At 58.8% G+C, this 16,926-nt stretch overlaps 1 protein-coding gene across 1 annotated transcript in view; it reads right to left on the bottom strand.

Moving 5' to 3' along the window:
• Positions 1 to 16,926, bottom strand: part of LOC142483605 (kinesin light chain 4-like) — a gene marked incomplete at its 5' end in the record, with an annotated part of 197,888 nt that overhangs the window by 93,587 nt on the left and 87,375 nt on the right. Inside the window, one exon of the mRNA XM_075583617.1 lies at positions 7,495 to 7,603. Coding sequence (XP_075439732.1) covers positions 7,495 to 7,603 — 109 coding nt within the window. The remainder of the gene's footprint in view (positions 1 to 7,494; positions 7,604 to 16,926) is intronic.

The raw sequence follows: 16,926 nt of genomic DNA, 5'->3' as shown, positions 1-16,926 counted from the left end.
CCTACCTGTCTGTGTGAGCGCCCCTACCTGTCTGTGTGAGCGCCCCTACCTGTCTGTGTGCGCGCCCCTACCTGTCTGTGTGAGCGCCCCTACCTGTCTGTGTGCGCGCCCCTACCTGTCTGTGTGCGCGCCCCTACCTGTCTGTGTGAGCGCCCCTACCTGTCTGTGTGAGCGCCCCTACCTGTCTGTGTGAGCGCCCCTACCTGTCTGTGTGAGAGCCCCTACCTGTCTGTGTGAGCGCCCCTACCTGTCTGTGTGCGCGCCCCTACCTGTCTGTGTGCGCGCCCCTACCTGTCTGTGTGCGCGCCCCTACCTGTCTGTGTGCGCGCCCCTACCTGTCTGTGTGCGCGCCCCTACCTGTCTGTGTGCGCGCCCCTACCTGTCTGTGTGCGCGCCCCTACCTGTCTGTGTGCGCGCCCCTACCTGTCTGTGTGCGCGCCCCTACCTGTCTGTGTGCGCGCCCCTACCTGTCTGTGTGCGCGCCCCTACCTGTCTGTGTGCGCGCCCCTACCTGTCTGTGTGAGCGCCCCTACCTGTCTGTGTGAGCGCCCCTACCTGTCTGTGTGAGCGCCCCTACCTGTCTGTGTGCGCGCCAGTACCTGTCTGTGTGAGCGCCCCTACCTCCCTGTGTGAGCGCCCCTACCTCCCTGTGTGCGCGCCCCTACCTGCCTGTGTGCGCGCCCCTACCTGTCTGTGTGCGCGCCCCTACCTGTCTGTGTGAGCGCCCCTACCTGTCTGTGTGAGCGCCCCTACCTGTCTGTGTGAGCGCCCCTACCTGTCTGTGTGAGCGCCCCTACCTGTCTGTGTGAGCGCCCCTGCCTGTGTGAGCGCCCCTACCTGTCTGTGTGCGCGCCCCTACCTGCCTGTGTGCGCGCCCCTACCTGCCTGTGTGCGCGCCCCTACCTGCCTGTGTGCGCGCCCCTACCTGCCTGTGTGAGCGCCCCTACCTGTCTGTGTGAGCGCCCCTACCTGTCTGTGTGAGCGCCCCTACCTGCCTGTGTGAGCGCCCCTACCTGCCTGTGTGAGCGCCCCTACCTGTCTGTGTGCGCGCCCCTACCTGTCTGTGTGCGCGCCCCTACCTGTCTGTGTGCGCGCCCCTACCTGTCTGTGTGCGCGCCCCTACCTGTCTGTGTGCGCGCCCCTACCTGTCTGTGTGCGCGCCCCTACCTGTCTGTGTGCGCGCCCCTACCTGTCTGTGTGCGCGCCCCTACCTGTCTGTGTGCGCGCCCCTACCTGTCTGTGTGCGCGCCCCTACCTGTCTGTGTGCGCGCCCCTACCTGTCTGTGTGCGCGCGCCCCTACCTGTCTGTGTGCGCGCCCCTACCTGTCTGTGTGCGCGCCCCTACCTGTCTGTGTGCGCGCCCCTACCTGTCTGTGTGCGCGCCCCTACCTGTCTGTGTGCGCGCCCCTACCTGTCTGTGTGCGCGCCCCTACCTGTCTGTGTGCGCGCCCCTACCTGTCTGTGTGCGCGCCCCTACCTGTCTGTGTGCGCGCCCCTACCTGTCTGTGTGCGCGCCCCTACCTGTCTGTGTGCGCGCCCCTACCTGTCTGTGTGCGCGCCCCTACCTGTCTGTGTGCGCGCCCCTACCTGTCTGTGTGCGCGCCCCTACCTGTCTGTGTGCGCGCCCCTACCTGTCTGTGTGAGCGCCCCTACCTGTCTGTGTGAGCGCCCCTACCTGTCTGTGTGAGCGCCCCTACCTGTCTGTGTGCGCGCCCCTACCTGTCTGTGTGAGCGCCCCTACCTGTCTGTGTGCGCGGCCCTACCTGTCTGTGTGCGCGGCCCTACCTGTCTGTGTGCGCGGCCCTACCTGTCTGTGTGCGCGGCCCTACCTGTCTGTGTGCGCGCCCCTACCTGTCTGTGTGCGCGCCCCTACCTGTCTGTGTGCGCGCCCCTACCTGTCTGTGTGAGCGCCCCTACCTGTCTGTGTGAGCGCCCCTACCTGTCTGTGTGAGCGCCCCTACCTGTCTGTGTGAGCGCCCCTACCTGTCTGTGTGAGCGCCCCTACCTGTCTGTGTGAGCGCCCCTACCTGTCTGTGTGCGCGCCCCTACCTGTCTGTGTGAGCGCCCCTACCTGTCTGTGTGCGCGCCCCTACCTGTCTGTGTGCGCGCCCCTACCTGTCTGTGTGCGCGCCCCTACCTGTCTGTGTGCGCGCCCCTACCTGTCTGTGTGCGCGCCCCTACCTGTCTGTGTGCGCGCCCCTACCTGTCTGTGTGCGCGCCCCTACCTGTCTGTGTGCGCGCCCCTACCTGTCTGTGTGCGCGCCCCTACCTGTCTGTGTGCGCGCCCTTACCTGTCTGTGTGCGCGCCCCTACCTGTCTGTGTGCGCGCCCCTACCTGTCTGTGTGCGCGCCCCTACCTGTCTGTGTGCGCGCCCCTACCTGTCTGTGTGCGCGCCCCTACCTGTCTGTGTGAGCGCCCCTGTCTGTGTGCGCGGCCCTACCTGTCTGTGTGCGCGGCCCTACCTGTCTGTGTGCGCGCCCCTACCTGTCTGTGTGCGCGCCCCTACCTGTCTGTGTGCGCGCCCCTACCTGTCTGTGTGCGCGCCCCTACCTGTCTGTGTGAGCGCCCCTACCTGTCTGTGTGCGCGCCCCTACCTGTCTGTGTGCGCGCCCCTACCTGTCTGTGTGAGCGCCCCTACCTGTCTGTGTGCGCGCCCCTACCTGTCTGTGTGAGCGCCCCTACCTGTCTGTGTGAGCGCCCCTACCTGTCTGTGTGAGCGCCCCTACCTGTCTGTGTGAGCGCCCCTACCTGTCTGTGTGAGCGCCCCTACCTGTCTGTGTGAGCGCCCCTACCTGTCTGTGTGAGCGCCCCTACCTGTCTGTGTGAGCGCCCCTGTCTGTGTGCGCGCCCCTACCTGTCTGTGTGCGCGCCCCTACCTGTCTGTGTGAGCGCCCCTACCTGTCTGTGTGAGCGCCCCTACCTGTCTGTGTGAGCGCCCCTACCTGTCTGTGTGAGCGCCCCTACCTGTCTGTGTGCGCGCCCCTACCTGTCTGTGTGCGCGCCCCTACCTGTCTGTGTGCGCGCCCCTACCTGTCTGTGTGCGCGCCCCTACCTGTCTGTGTGCGCGCCCTTACCTGTCTGTGTGCGCGCCCCTACCTGTCTGTGTGCGCGCCCCTACCTGTCTGTGTGCGCGCCCCTACCTGTCTGTGTGCGCGCCCCTACCTGTCTGTGTGCGCGCCCCTACCTGTCTGTGTGCGCGCCCCTACCTGTCTGTGTGAGCGCCCCTACCTGTCTGTGTGCGCGTCCCTACCTGTCTGTGTGCGCGGCCCTACCTGTCTGTGTGCGCGCCCCTACCTGTCTGTGTGAGCGCCCCTACCTGTCTGTGTGCGCGGCCCTACCTGTCTGTGTGCGCGCCCCTACCTGTCTGTGTGAGCGCCCCTACCTGTCTGTGTGCGCGCCCCTACCTGTCTGTGTGCGCGCCCCTACCTGCCTGTGTGAGCTCCCCTACCTGTCTGTGTGAGCGCCCCTACCTGTCTGTGTGAGCTCCCCTACCTGTCTGTGTGAGCGCCCCTACCTGTCTGTGTGCGCGCCCCTACCTGTCTGTGTGCGCGCCCCTACCTGTCTGTGTGCGCGCCCCTACCTGTCTGTGTGAGCGCCCCTACCTGTCTGTGTGAGCGCCCCTACCTGTCTGTGTGCGCGCCCCTACCTGTCTGTGTGAGCGCCCCTACCTGTCTGTGTGAGCGCCCCTACCTGTCTGTGTGCGCGCCCCTGCCTGTCTGTGCGCGCGCCCCTGCCTGTCTGTGTGCGCGCCCCTACCTGTCTGTGTGAGAGCCCCTACCTGCCTGTGTGAGCGCCCCTACCTGTCTGTGTGCGCGCCCCTGTCTGTGTGAGCGCCCCTACCTGTCTGTGTGCGCGCCCCTACCTGTCTGTGTGCGCGCCACTACCTGTCTGTGTGCGCGCCCCTACCTGTCTGTGTGCGCGCCCCTACCTGTCTGTGTGCGCGCCCCTACCTGTCTGTGTGAGCGCCCCTACCTGTCTGTGTGCGCGCCCCTACCTGTCTGTGTGAGCGCCCCTGTCTGTGTGAGCGCCCCTACCTGTCTGTCTGTGTGCGCCCCTACCTGTCTGTGTGCGCGCCCCTACCTGTCTGTGTGAGCGCCCCTACCTGTCTGTGTGCGCGCCCCTACCTGTCTGTGTGCGCGCCCCTACCTGTCTGTGTGCGCGCCCCTACCTGTCTGTGTGCGCGCCCCTACCTGTCTGTGTGAGCGCCCCTACCTGCCTGTGTGAGCGCCCCTACCTGTCTGTGTGCGCGCCCCTACCTGTCTGTGTGCGCGCCCCTACCTGTCTGTGTGAGCGCCCCTACCTGTCTGTGTGAGCGCCCCTACCTGTCTGTGTGCGCGCCCCTACCTGTCTGTGTGCGCGCCCCTACCTGTCTGTGTGCGCGCCCCTACCTGCCTGTGCGCGCGCCCCTACCTGCCTGTGCGCGCGCCCCTACCTGCCTGTGCGCGCGCCCCTACCTGTCTGTGCGCGCGCCCCTACCTGTCTGTGCGCGCGCCCCTACCTGTCTGTGCGCGCGCCCCTACCTGTCTGTGCGCGCGCCCCTACCTGTCTGTGCGCGCGCCCCTACCTGTCTGTGCGCGCGCCCCTACCTGTCTGTGTGCGCGCCCCTGTCTGTGTGAGCGCCCCTACCTGTCTGTGTGCGCGCCCCTACCTGTCTGTGTGAGCGCCCCTACCTGTCTGTGTGAGCGCCCTTACCTGTCTGTGTGCGCGCCCCTACCTGTCTGTGTGCGCGCCCCTACCTGTCTGTGTGCGCGCCCCTACCTGTCTGTGTGCGCGCCCCTACCTGTCTGTGTGCGCGCCCCTACCTGCCTGTGTGCGCGCCCCTACCTGCCTGTGTGCGCGCCCCTACCTGCCTGTGTGAGCGCCCCTACCTGCCTGTGTGAGCGCCCCTACCTGCCTGTGTGAGCGCCCCTACCTGCCTGTGTGCGCGCCCCTACCTGTCTGTGTGCGCGCCCCTACCTGTCTGTGTGAGCGCCCCTACCTGTCTGTGTGCGCGCCCCTACCTGTCTGTGTGCGCGCCCCTGTCTGTGTGCGCGCCCCTGTCTGTGTGCGCGCCCCTGTCTGTGTGCGCGCCCCTGTCTGTGTGAGCGCCCCTACCTGTCTGTGTGAGCGCCCCTACCTGTCTGTGTGAGCGCCCCTACCTGTCTGTGTGAGCGCCCCTACCTGTCTGTGTGAGCGCCCCTACCTGTCTGTGTGAGCGCCCCTACCTGTCTGTGTGAGCGCCCCTACCTGTCTGTGTGAGCGCCCCTACCTGTCTGTGTGAGCGCCCCTACCTGTCTGTGTGAGCGCCCCTACCTGTCTGTGTGAGCGCCCCTGTCTGTGTGAGCGCCCCTGTCTGTGTGAGCGCCCCTGTCTGTGTGAGCGCCCCTGTCTGTGTGAGCGCCCCTGTCTGTGTGAGCGCCCCTGTCTGTGTGAGCGCCCCTACCTGTCTGTGTGCGCGCCCCTACCTGTCTGTGTGCGCGCCCCTACCTGTCTGTGTGAGCGCCCCTACCTGTCTGTGTGCGCGCCCCTACCTGTCTGTGTGCGCGCCCCTACCTGTCTGTGTGCGCGCCCCTACCTGCCTGTGTGCGCGCCCCTACCTGCCTGTGTGAGCGCCCCTACCTGTCTGTGTGAGCGCCCCTACCTGCCTGTGTGCGCGCCCCTACCTGCCTGTGTGAGCGCCCCTACCTGCCTGTGTGAGCGCCCCTACCTGTCTGTGTCAGCGCACCTGTCTGTGTGAGCGCCCCTACCTGTCTGTGTGCGCGCCCCTACCTGTCTGTGTGCGCGCCCCTACCTGTCTGTGTGAGCGCCCCTACCTGTCTGTGTGAGCGTCCCTACCTGTCTGTGTGAGCGCCCCTACCTGCCTGTGTGAGCGCCCCTACCTGTCTGTGTGAGCGCCCCTACCTGTCTGTGTGAGCGCCCCTACCTGTCTGTGTGAGCGCCCCTACCTGTCTGTGTGCGCGCCCCTACCTGTCTGTGTGCGCGCCCCTACCTGTCTGTGTGCGCGCCCCTGTCTGTGTGAGCGCCCCTACCTGTCTGTGTGCGCGCCCCTACCTGTCTGTGTGCGCGCCCCTACCTGTCTGTGTGAGCGCCCCTGTCTGTGTGAGCGCCCCTGTCTGTGTGAGCGCCCCTGTCTGTGTGAGCGCCCCTGTCTGTGTGCGCGCCCCTACCTGTCTGTGTGCGCGCCCCTACCTGTCTGTGTGCGCGCCCCTACCTGTCTGTGTGCGCGCCCCTACCTGTCTGTGTGCGCGCCCCTACCTGTCTGTGTGAGCGCCCCTACCTGTCTGTGTGCGCGCCCCTACCTGTCTGTGTGCGCGCCCCTACCTGCTTTGTGAGCTCCCCTACCTGTCTGTGTGAGCGCCCCTACCTGTCTGTGTGCGCGCCCCTACCTGCCTGTGTGCGCGCCCCTACCTGTCTGTGTGCGCGCCCCTACCTGTCTGTGTGCGCGCCCCTACCTGCTGTGTGAGCGCCCCTACCTGTCTGTGTGAGCGCCCCTACCTGTCTGTGTGCGCGCCCCTACCTGCCTGTGTGAGCGCCCCTACCTGTCTGTGTGCGCGCCCCTACCTGTCTGTGTGCGCGCCCCTACCTGTCTGTGTGAGCGCCCCTACCTGTCTGTGTGCGCGCCCCTACCTGTCTGTGTGCGCGCCCCTACCTGTCTGTGTGCGCGCCCCTACCTGTCTGTGAGCGGCCCTACCTGCCTGTGTGCGCGCCCCTACCTGTCTGTGTTAGCGCCCCTACCTGTCTGTGTGCGCGCCCCTACCTGGCTGTGTGCGCGCCCCTACCTGGCTGTGTGCGCGCCCCTACCTGCCTGTGTGCGCGCCCCTACCTGTCTGTGGGAGCGCCCCTACCTGTCTGTGTGCGCGCCCCTACCTGTCTGTGTGCGCGCCCCTACCTGTCTGTGTGCGCGCCCCTACCTGTCTGTGTGCGCGCCCCTACCTGCCTGTGTGCGCGCCCCTACCTGCCTGTGTGAGCGCCCCTACCTGCCTGTGTGAGCGCCCCTACCTGCCTGTGTGAGCGCCCCTACCTGCCTGTGTGCGCGCCCCTACCTGCCTGTGTGCGCCCCTACCTGCCTGTGTGCGCGCCCCTACCTGTCTGTGTGCGCGCCCCTACCTGTCTGTGTGAGCGCCCCTACCTGCCTGTGTGAGCGCCCCTACCTGCCTGTGTGAGCGCCCCTACCTGTCTGTGTGAGCGCCCCTACCTGTCTGTGTGAGCGCCCCTACCTGTCTGTGTGAGCGCCCCTACCTGCCTGTGTGAGCGCCCCTACCTGTCTGTGTGAGCGCACCTGTCTGTGTGCGCGCCCCTACCTGTCTGTGTGCGCGCCCCTACCTGTCTGTGTGAGCGCCCCTACCTGTCTGTGTGAGCGCCCCTATCTGTCTGTGTGAGTGCCCCTACCTGTCTGTGTGCGCGCCCCTACCTGTCTGTGGGAGCGCCCCTGTCTGTGTGAGCGCCCCTGTCTGTGTGAGCGCCCCTACCTGGTCTGTGTGAGTGCCCCTACCTGTCTGTGTGAGCGCCCCTACCTGTCTGTGTGAGCGCACCGCACACTCCTCCAGCGTCTCAGCGGCCTCCAGCTTCCCCTGGCGCCGGTACAGAGCGCCCAGATTACGCAGGGTCGTGTTCACTGTGGGACTGGAGAGGTCAAAGGTTACAGTGGGACTGGAGAGGTCAAAGGTTACAGTGGGACGCAGAGAGAGAGAGAGAGAGAGAGAGAGAGAGAGAGAGAGAGAGAGAGAAACGCAGAGAGAGAGAGAGACAGAGAGAGAGAGACAGAGAGAGACACAGAGAGAGAGAGACGCAGAGAGAGAGAGAGACGCAGAGAGAGAGAGAGACGCAGAGAGAGAGAGACGCAGAGAGAGAGAGACGCAGAGAGAGAGAGACGCAGAGAGAGAGAGACGCAGAGAGAGAGAGACGCAGAGAGAGAGAGAGAGACGCAGAGAGAGAGAGAGAGACGCAGAGAGAGACGCAGAGAGAGGGAGAGAGAGATGCAGAGAGAGAGATGCAGAGAGAGAGACGCAGAGAGAGAGAGAGAGAGACGCAGAGAGAGAGAGAGAGAGAGGCAGAGAGAGAGGCAGAGAGAGAGAGGCAGAGAGAGAGAGAGAGAGAGAGACGGAGAGAGAGACGGGGAGAGAGAGAGACGCAGAGAGGGGGAGAGAGAGACGCAGAGAGGGGGAGAGAGAGACGCAGAGAGGGGGAGAGAGAGACGCAGAGAGGGGGAGAGAGAGACGCAGAGAGGGGGAGAGAGAGACGCAGAGAGGGGGAGAGAGAGAGACGCAGAGAGGGGAGAGAGACGCAGAGAGGGGAGAGAGAGAGAGACGCAGAGAGGGGGAAAGCGAGAGACCCAGAGAGGGGGAAAGCGAGAGACGCAGAGAGGGGGAAAGAGAGAGACGCAGAGAGGGGGAAAGAGAGAGACGCAGAGAGGGGGAAAGAGAGAGACGCAGAGAGGGGGAAAGAGAGAGACGCAGGGAGGGGAAAAGAGAGAGACGCAGAGAGGGGAAAAGAGAGAGACGCAGAGAGGGGGAAAGCGAGAGACGCAGAGAGGGGGAAAGCGAGAGACGCAGAGAGGGGGAAAGCGAGAGACGCAGAGAGGGGGAAAGCGAGAGACGCAGAGAGGGGGAAAGCGAGAGACGCAGAGAGGGGGAAAGCGAGAGACGCAGAGAGGGGGAAAGCGAGAGACGCAGAGAGGGGGAAAGCGAGAGACGCAGAGAGGGGGAAAGCGAGAGACGCAGAGAGGGGGAAAGCGAGAGACGCAGAGAGGGGGAAAGCGAGAGACGCAGAGAGGGGGAAAGCGAGAGACGCAGAGAGGGGGAAAGCGAGAGACGCAGAGAGGGGGAAAGCGAGAGACGCAGAGAGGGGGAAAGAGAGAGACGCAGAGAGGGGGAAAGAGAGAGACGCAGAGAGGGGGAAAGAGAGAGACGCAGAGAGGGGAAAAGAGAGAGACGCAGAGGGGGGGAAAGAGAGAGACGCAGAGGGGGGGAAAGAGAGAGACGCAGAGGGGGGGAAAGAGAGAGACGCAGAGGGGGGGAAAGAGAGAGACGCAGAGGGGGGGAAAGAGAGAGACGCAGAGGGGGGGAAAGAGAGAGACGCAGAGGGGGGGAAAGAGAGAGACGCAGAGGGGGGGAAAGAGAGACGCAGAGGGGGAGAAAGAGAGACGCAGAGGGGGGGAAAGAGAGAGACGCAGAGGGGGGGAAAGAGAGACGCAGAGAGGGGGAAAGAGAGAGACGCAGAGAGGGGGAAAGAGAGAGACGCAGAGGGGGAAAGAGAGAGACGCAGAGAGGGGGAAAGAGAGAGGGGGAAAGAGAGAGAGGGAAAGAGAGAGACGCAGAGAGGGAAAGAGAGACGCAGAGAGGGAGAGAGAGAGACGCAGACACAGAGACGCAGAGAGACGCAGATAGAGGGAGACAGATAGACGCAGATAGAGGCAGACAGAGAGACGCAGAGAGAGGGAGACAGAGAGACGCAGATAGAGGGAGACAGAGAGACGCAGAGACAGAGAGACGCAGATAGAGGGAGACAGAGAGACGCAGAGACAGAGAGACGCAGATAGAGGGAGACAGAGAGACGCAGAGACAGAGAGACGCAGATAGAGGCAGACAGAGAGACGCAGAGAGAGGGAGACGCAGATAGAGGGAGACAGAGAGACGTAGAGACAGAGAGACGCAGAGAGAGGGAGACAGAGAGACGCAGAGAGAGGGAGACAGAGAGACGCAGAGACAAGAGACGCAGATAGAGGGAGACAGAGAGACGCAGAGACAAGAGACGCAGATAGAGGGAGACAGAGAGACGCAGAGAGAGGGAGACAGAGAGACGCAGAGACAAGAGACGCAGATAGAGGGAGACAGAGAGACGCAGAGAGAGGGAGACAGAGAGACGCAGAGACAGAGAGACGCAGATAGAGGGAGACAGAGAGACGCAGAGACAGAGAGACGCAGATAGAGAGAGACAGAGAGACGCAGATAGAGAGAGAGAGACGCAGATAGAGAGAGAGAGACGCAGAGAGAGAGAGACAGAGAGACGCAGAGAGAGAGACAGAGATACGCAGATAGAGGGAGACAGAGAGACGTAGAGAGAGGGAGACAGAGATACGCAGAGAGAGAGACAGAGATACGCAGATAGAGGGAGACAGAGAGACGTAGAGAGAGAGACAGAGAGACGCAGAGAGAGAGAGACAGAGAGACGCAGAGAGAGAGACAGAGAGACGCAGAGAGAGAGACAGAGAGACGCAGATAGAGGGAGACAGAGAGACGCAGATAGAGGCAGACAGAGAGACGCAGAGAGAGGGAGACAGAGAGACGCAGAGACAGAGAGACGCAGATAGAGGGAGACAGAGAGACGCAGAGACAGAGAGACGCAGATAGAGGGAGACAGAGAGACGCAGAGAGAGGGAGACAGAGAGACGCAGAGACAGAGAGACGCAGATAGAGGGAGACAGAGAGACGCAGAGACAGAGAGACGCAGATAGAGGGAGACAGAGAGACGCAGAGAGAGGGAGACAGAGAGACGCAGAGACAGAGAGACGCAGAGAGAGGGAGACAGAGAGACGCAGAGACAGAGAGACGCAGATAGAGGCAGACAGAGAGACGCAGAGACAGAGAGACGCAGATAGAGGGAGACAGAGAGACGCAGAGACAGAGAGACGCAGATAGAGGGAGACAGAGAGACGCAGAGACAGAGAGACGCAGATAGAGGCAGACAGAGAGACGCAGAGAGAGGGAGACGCAGATAGAGGGAGACAGAGAGACGTAGAGAGAGACAGAGAAACGTAGAGAGAGAGAGAGAAACTGTTACCCATATACCCTGCAATCATTATACCCTACCCCTAGTATTCGTGTAATTATTGTCCCCCACCCCCTATTATTCACGCTTTGGCAATACTGAAATGTTCTTTCGTCATGCCAATAAAGCTGATTTGATTTGATTTGATTTGAGAGAGACGCAGAGAGAGAGACAGAGAGACGCAGAGAGAGAGAGACAGAGAGACGCAGAGAGAGGGAGACAGAGAGACGCAGAGAGAGGGAGACAGAGAGACGCAGAGACAGAGAGACGCAGATAGAGAGAGACAGAGAGACGCAGAGACAGAGAGACGCAGATAGAGGGAGACAGAGAGACGCAGAGACAGAGAGACGCAGAGAGAGAGACAGAGAGACGCAGAGAGAGAGAGACAGAGAGACGCAGAGAGAGGGAGACAGAGAGACGCAGAGAGAGAGAGACAGAGAGACGCAGAGAGAGGGAGACAGAGATACGCAGAGAGAGGGAAACAGAGATACGCAGAGAGAGAGAGACAGAGAGACGTAGAGAGAGGGAGACAGAGATACGCAGAGAGAGAGAGACAGAGAGACGCAGAGAGAGAGAGACAGAGAGACGTAGAGAGAGGGAGACAGAGATACGCAGAGACAGAGATACGCAGAGAGAGAGAGACAGAGAGACGCAGAGAGAGAGAGACAGAGAGACGCAGAGAGAGGGAGACAGAGAGACGTAGAGAGAGGGAGACAGAGATACGCAGAGAGAGAGAGACAGAGAGACGCAGAGACAGAGAGACGCAGATAGAGGGAGACAGAGAGACGCAGAGAGAGGGAGACAGAGATACGCAGAGAGAGAGAGACAGAGAGACGTAGAGAGAGGGAGACAGAGATACGCAGAGAGAGAGAGACAGAGAGACGCAGAGAGAGAGAGACAGAGAGACGTAGAGAGAGGGAGACAGAGATACGCAGAGAGAGAGAGACAGAGAGACGCAGAGAGAGAGAGACAGAGAGACGCAGAGAGAGGGAGACAGAGAGACGTAGAGAGAGGGAGACAGAGATACGCAGAGAGAGAGAGACAGAGAGACGCAGAGAGAGAGAGACAGAGAGACGCAGAGAGAGGGAGACAGAGAGACGTAGAGAGAGGGAGACAGAGATACGCAGAGAGAGAGAGACAGAGAGACGCAGAGAGAGAGACAGAGATACGCAGATAGAGGGAGACGCATGTACTAATCCCCCCCGCCCTCCTTCCATGTATTCTGCATTGTGACGGGAGGGGGTAACCAGGCTATCTAATAAAGGTTAAGCCCGCTGGTTACACCTAAACCCGTGGTCCCGCCCGGATGCTGCCGCCTGCGCTGGGGTCCCGCCCCTGCTGCTGCCGCCTGCGCTGGGGTCCCGCCCCTGCTGCCACCGCCTGCGCTGGGGTCCCGCCCCTGCTGCCACCGCCTGCGCTGGGGTCCCGCCCCTGCTGCCACCGCCTGCGCTGGGTCCCGCCCCTGCTGCCACCGCCTGCGCTGGGGTCCCGCCCCTGCTGCCACCGCCTGTGCTGGGGTCCCGCCCCTGCTGCCACCGCCTGCACTGGGTCCCGCCCCTGCTGCTGCCACCTGCGCTGGGTCCCGCCTCTGCTGCCACCGCCTGCGCTGGGTCCCACCCCTGCTGCAGCCGACTGCGCTGGGGTCCCACCCCGGATGCTGCCGCCTGCGCTGGGGTCCCACCCCTGCTGCCACCGCCTGCGCTGGGGTCCCAACCCTGCTGCCACCGCCTGCGCTGGGGTCCCACCCCGGATGCTGCCGCCTGCGCTGGGTCCCACCCCTGCTGCCACCGCCTGCGCTTGGGTCCCACCCCTGCTTCTGCCAGCTGCGCTGGGGTCCCGCCCCTGCTGCCACCGCCTGCGCTGGGGTCCCGCCCCTGCTGCCACCGACTGCGCTGGGGTCCCGCCCCTGCTTCTGCCAGCTGCGCTGGGGTCCCGCCCCTGCTGCCACCGCCTGCGCTGGGGTCCCGCCCCTGCTTCTGCCAACTGCGCTGGGGTCCCACCCCTGCTGCCACCGCCTACGCTGGGGTCCCGCCCCTGCTGCCACCGCCTGCGCTGGGGTCCCGCCCCTGCTGCCACCGCCTGCGCTGGGGTCCCGCCCCTGCTGCCACCGCCTGCGCTGGGGTCCCGCCCCTGCTTCTGCCAGCTGCGCTGGGGTCCCGCCCCTGCTTCTGCCAGCTGCGCTGGGGTCCCGCCCCTGCTTCTGCCAGCTGCGTTGGGGTCCCGCCCCTGCTGCCACCGCCTGCGCTGGGGTCCCGCCCCTGCTGCCACCGCCTGCGCTGGGGTCCCGCCCCTGCTGCCACCGCCTGCGCTGGGGTCCCGCCCCTGCTGCCACCGCCTGCGCTGGGGTCCCGCCCCTGCTGCCACCGCCTGCGCTGGGGTCACGCTCCTGCCGCCTGCGCTATCGGGACTAGGTCCCGGTCAGGATGTCCGGAACAAGGTTCCGATCAGGGGTAAGTCCTAGCAAGCGGGTGTGTGGAAGTTGAAGGGGAGCGCAACTCATTCAATGGTGAATATGTGAAATGAAAAACAAACACAATAGTGCAACAAAGTCTCTATAGGTGTATCTCCAGATTCAGTGGCTTCTATACATTCAGAACTCACATTTTCTCTGAAAAAATCGAGCACGTACCCCAAGCTGTGGTGGGTAATGATGGTGGGATGTGATTGTGTAGGTCCTCTCTCTCTCTGTGTCCTCGGATTCTCGGGGATGTCTGGATATCACTCAGAATGGTGCGATGGCAATCGTGTATAGGTGAGAAAACGAAATGCCAAACATAGTGTGTACCGTATAAAAAGTAACAATTTAATCACTAAAAAACCTAAGGATGTATGCTTACATCAATAAAACATATACTGGGCACATAGGAAACGAACACTGCTTCCAGATTCTCAGCCCCTCCGCACCAATCTCCCGTCGCGTCACTTCCAGTTACCGGCGTTTCATTTCCGGTATCGCGGCGCGAGTGAAATTCACTGGATGAAGGGGATCCCAAGTGCAGACCGGTGCAGGCGAGTGCAGGTATGGGTGAGTGACGTCAGCAGGGCGCCTTCCGACTCTACGTGTTTCGCTGGTGTCGCTTCGTCAGGAGTCGATGATTGGCTTCTCATCTCTCTACTTTAAATAGCAATCCTCTTACTCCCATTGGTCCACGGGCCAACCTACAGACGCCGTGATTGGTCTGCACTGACCAATGAGAGTGGTCTAATAACGGAGTGCATAACAGCAGTCTATCACTTGATATGACTGAGATACTACACAAAATCTCTGTCTATCATATTAGGATTCACTATACTCCCTACATATAACTCTAAATTCTCAAATACAGGGACAAATCTGTCTATTACTTATATGATGTGGCCAACATCTCACATCATCCAAAGGGGAATCATTAACGTCATTACATTTCATACGTGGGCTGAGACATATATTTACATAAATTTACTATCAATGAATAGGAACTATAAATTCATATATCTCATATCATAAAAATCATAGTTGCAAGGAGGGAAAAAAAGGGTAAAAGAGAATAGAAAACGATTACATATGGATGTAAATATACATATTCTCTTCATAATAATCAACATGTGATTATATATCATAAAATCACAAATGAAATCTCATACTAAAAATGTCATACTAAAAGATGTGTTGGAAACTAAAAGTTAACCAAGACATTTGAAAGCAAACAGTTTCGTGATATGTCATATATGAGGTGATGTGTGGATGGTGGTAACTCCCAGAATTATATTGATGGTGGTGCACTCAAAGGAATGCGGAAATATCTCAATCTACATTCATGCCTCCAGGGCTCATAGCTTCCATTTTATGTACCCCGAATGTCTCCCCCTGGGATAGGAGAGACGTTCTGTTACCGCCTCTCCAATGAGCCCTCACTCTTTCTATCCCTCTGAAAGTCAGACCTTTAGGATCGCTCCCATGACATAATTCAAAATGTTTAGGTACTGTATGGCTCTGTAATTTCCCCGTATGTTTCCTATATGTTCTAACATTCTTGTTTTCAGCGGGCGGGTGGTGCTGCCTATGTATTGTTGTCCGCATGGACATTCAATCAAATACACAACAAAGTCCATTGTGCAATTAATAAAATCTGTTGTACTAAATTTTTCTTTCGTTGTATTTGACTGAAAGTGTATTTTTTCTTTTGAACTAAATTCACAGGCTGTACATCTGCCACGCTTATGAAAACCTATAGGGGAATTGAGCCATCTAGTACTTGAAATCTCTATTTTTTTCTTTTTTAAAGTACTTGGAGCTAGTCTGCTTCTCAAATTATTGGCTTTTTTAAAAATCACATGTGGTTTTTCTGGTATCTCACTTCCCAGGATGGGGTCATTTCTAAGGACATGCCAGTGTTTAAAAATGACATCTTTGATTTTGTTCGCTTCTCGGTTATATTGTGTAATAAAGGTAGACTGGAAGTCCATCTTCTTTCTGTCATCTGTTGTATCTGGATGAAGGATTGTTTCTCTTTCTAGATTATTTGTTTTCATTACCGCCTTATTTATGTTACTTTCATTATACCCTTTTTCTCTAAATTTTTCGATCAGAATTTCTGACTGTTGTTTATAAATATTGTTGTCAGTACAGTTTCTTTTGATACGACGTAGCTGTCCATAGGGGATGTTGGCTATCCACTTTGGATGGTGGCAACTAGAATTGTCTATATAATTATTTGCATCTACTTTTTTAAAAAGATTTTTTAGTTTTAATGGCCCCATCTTTTACGTATATCACTAAATCCAGAAATTCTCTCTCTAATCTACTACTATTAGATGTGAAACACAAATTTCGGTCATTTTGGTTTATATAATTCAGAAATCTATCTAGCTCCAATTCACCTCCCCTCAAAACTATGAGCACATCATCGATGTTTCTCTTCCACAGGACCAGGCTCGCACCGAACTCATGGTTGGACCATATCTGATCTTCTTCCCAGATTCCCATGAAGATATTTGCGTAGCTCGGTGCGAACCTGGTCCCCATGGCCGTGCCACACACTTGGAGGAAATGATCGCCATCAAAATTGAAAAAGTTATGAGTCAGAATTTTTATTAAAAGGAAGAGTTTATTTTATCTGTTCTTCCAACATAATTAGATCTCTTGACAAAACACGTTTTACCGCTTCTATACTCTGATTGAGGTGTATAAAGCTGAGACATCACATGTCACAAGGATAAACTCACTATTCCATGTTATGTCCTTTAGAATTCTCAAAACTTCGGTGGTATCTTTTAAATGTGACTTATTCTGTACAACATACTTTTGCAACATACGGAGGAAATTACAGAGCCATACAGTACCTAAACATTTTGAATTATGTCATGGGAGCGATCCTAAAGGTCTGACTTTCAGAAGGATAGAAAGCGTGAGGGCTCATTGGAGAGGCGGTAACAGAACGTCTCTCCTATCCCAGGGGGAGATATTCGGGGTACATAAAATGGAAGCTATGAGCCCTGGAGGCATGAATGTACATTGAGATATTTCCGCATTCCTTTGAGTGCACCACCATCAATATAATTCTGGGAGTTACCACCATCCACACATCACCTCATATATGACATATCACAAAATTGTTTGCTTTCAAATGTCTTGGTTAACTTTTAGTTTCCAACACATCTTTTAGTATGACATTTTTAGTATGAAATTTCATTTGTGATTTGTGAGGAAGAAGTGGACACCCCATCTGGCCCTGATTCCTGCATTTGAACTACGCTGGAAAGGAGGATATCATCTATACCAGACTGCATCATTACTGCTGTGATGCCGCCTTTACCATTTATATTTGCAGTGACTTCACTTCTTCTCAAATTATGCACTTCTTTTTACCAGCCTCAGTATGTCTCAAACTCTATTCATATATCTCCATCTCTCCTTCCTTCCCCACTTCTCAGTTCACATGAACTCCTTTCTTACCTGCGTCCTCTGACACCACACAGCTATACACCCTGCACTAAAACACCCCTACAAATCATCCTCATACATCCTCTTTCTATCCATGCTTCTCCTCCTTGCTTCTGGGGATATCTCTCCCAATCCTGGTCCCTGTCTTATTTCAACTTGCTCTCGTCCTCGCCTCCCACATGCAACTTCTACTCCTTCTGGTGTCAACCCCTCCAACCTCATACCCATCCCCTGCCACCCCCCCTCCTCTCTCCCT

This window comes from Ascaphus truei, unplaced genomic scaffold (assembly GCF_040206685.1).
Source record: "Ascaphus truei isolate aAscTru1 unplaced genomic scaffold, aAscTru1.hap1 HAP1_SCAFFOLD_342, whole genome shotgun sequence".
In the NCBI taxonomy this organism is placed as follows: domain Eukaryota; kingdom Metazoa; phylum Chordata; class Amphibia; order Anura; family Ascaphidae; genus Ascaphus; species Ascaphus truei.
This window is presented reverse-complemented; position numbering and strand designations above follow the sequence as displayed.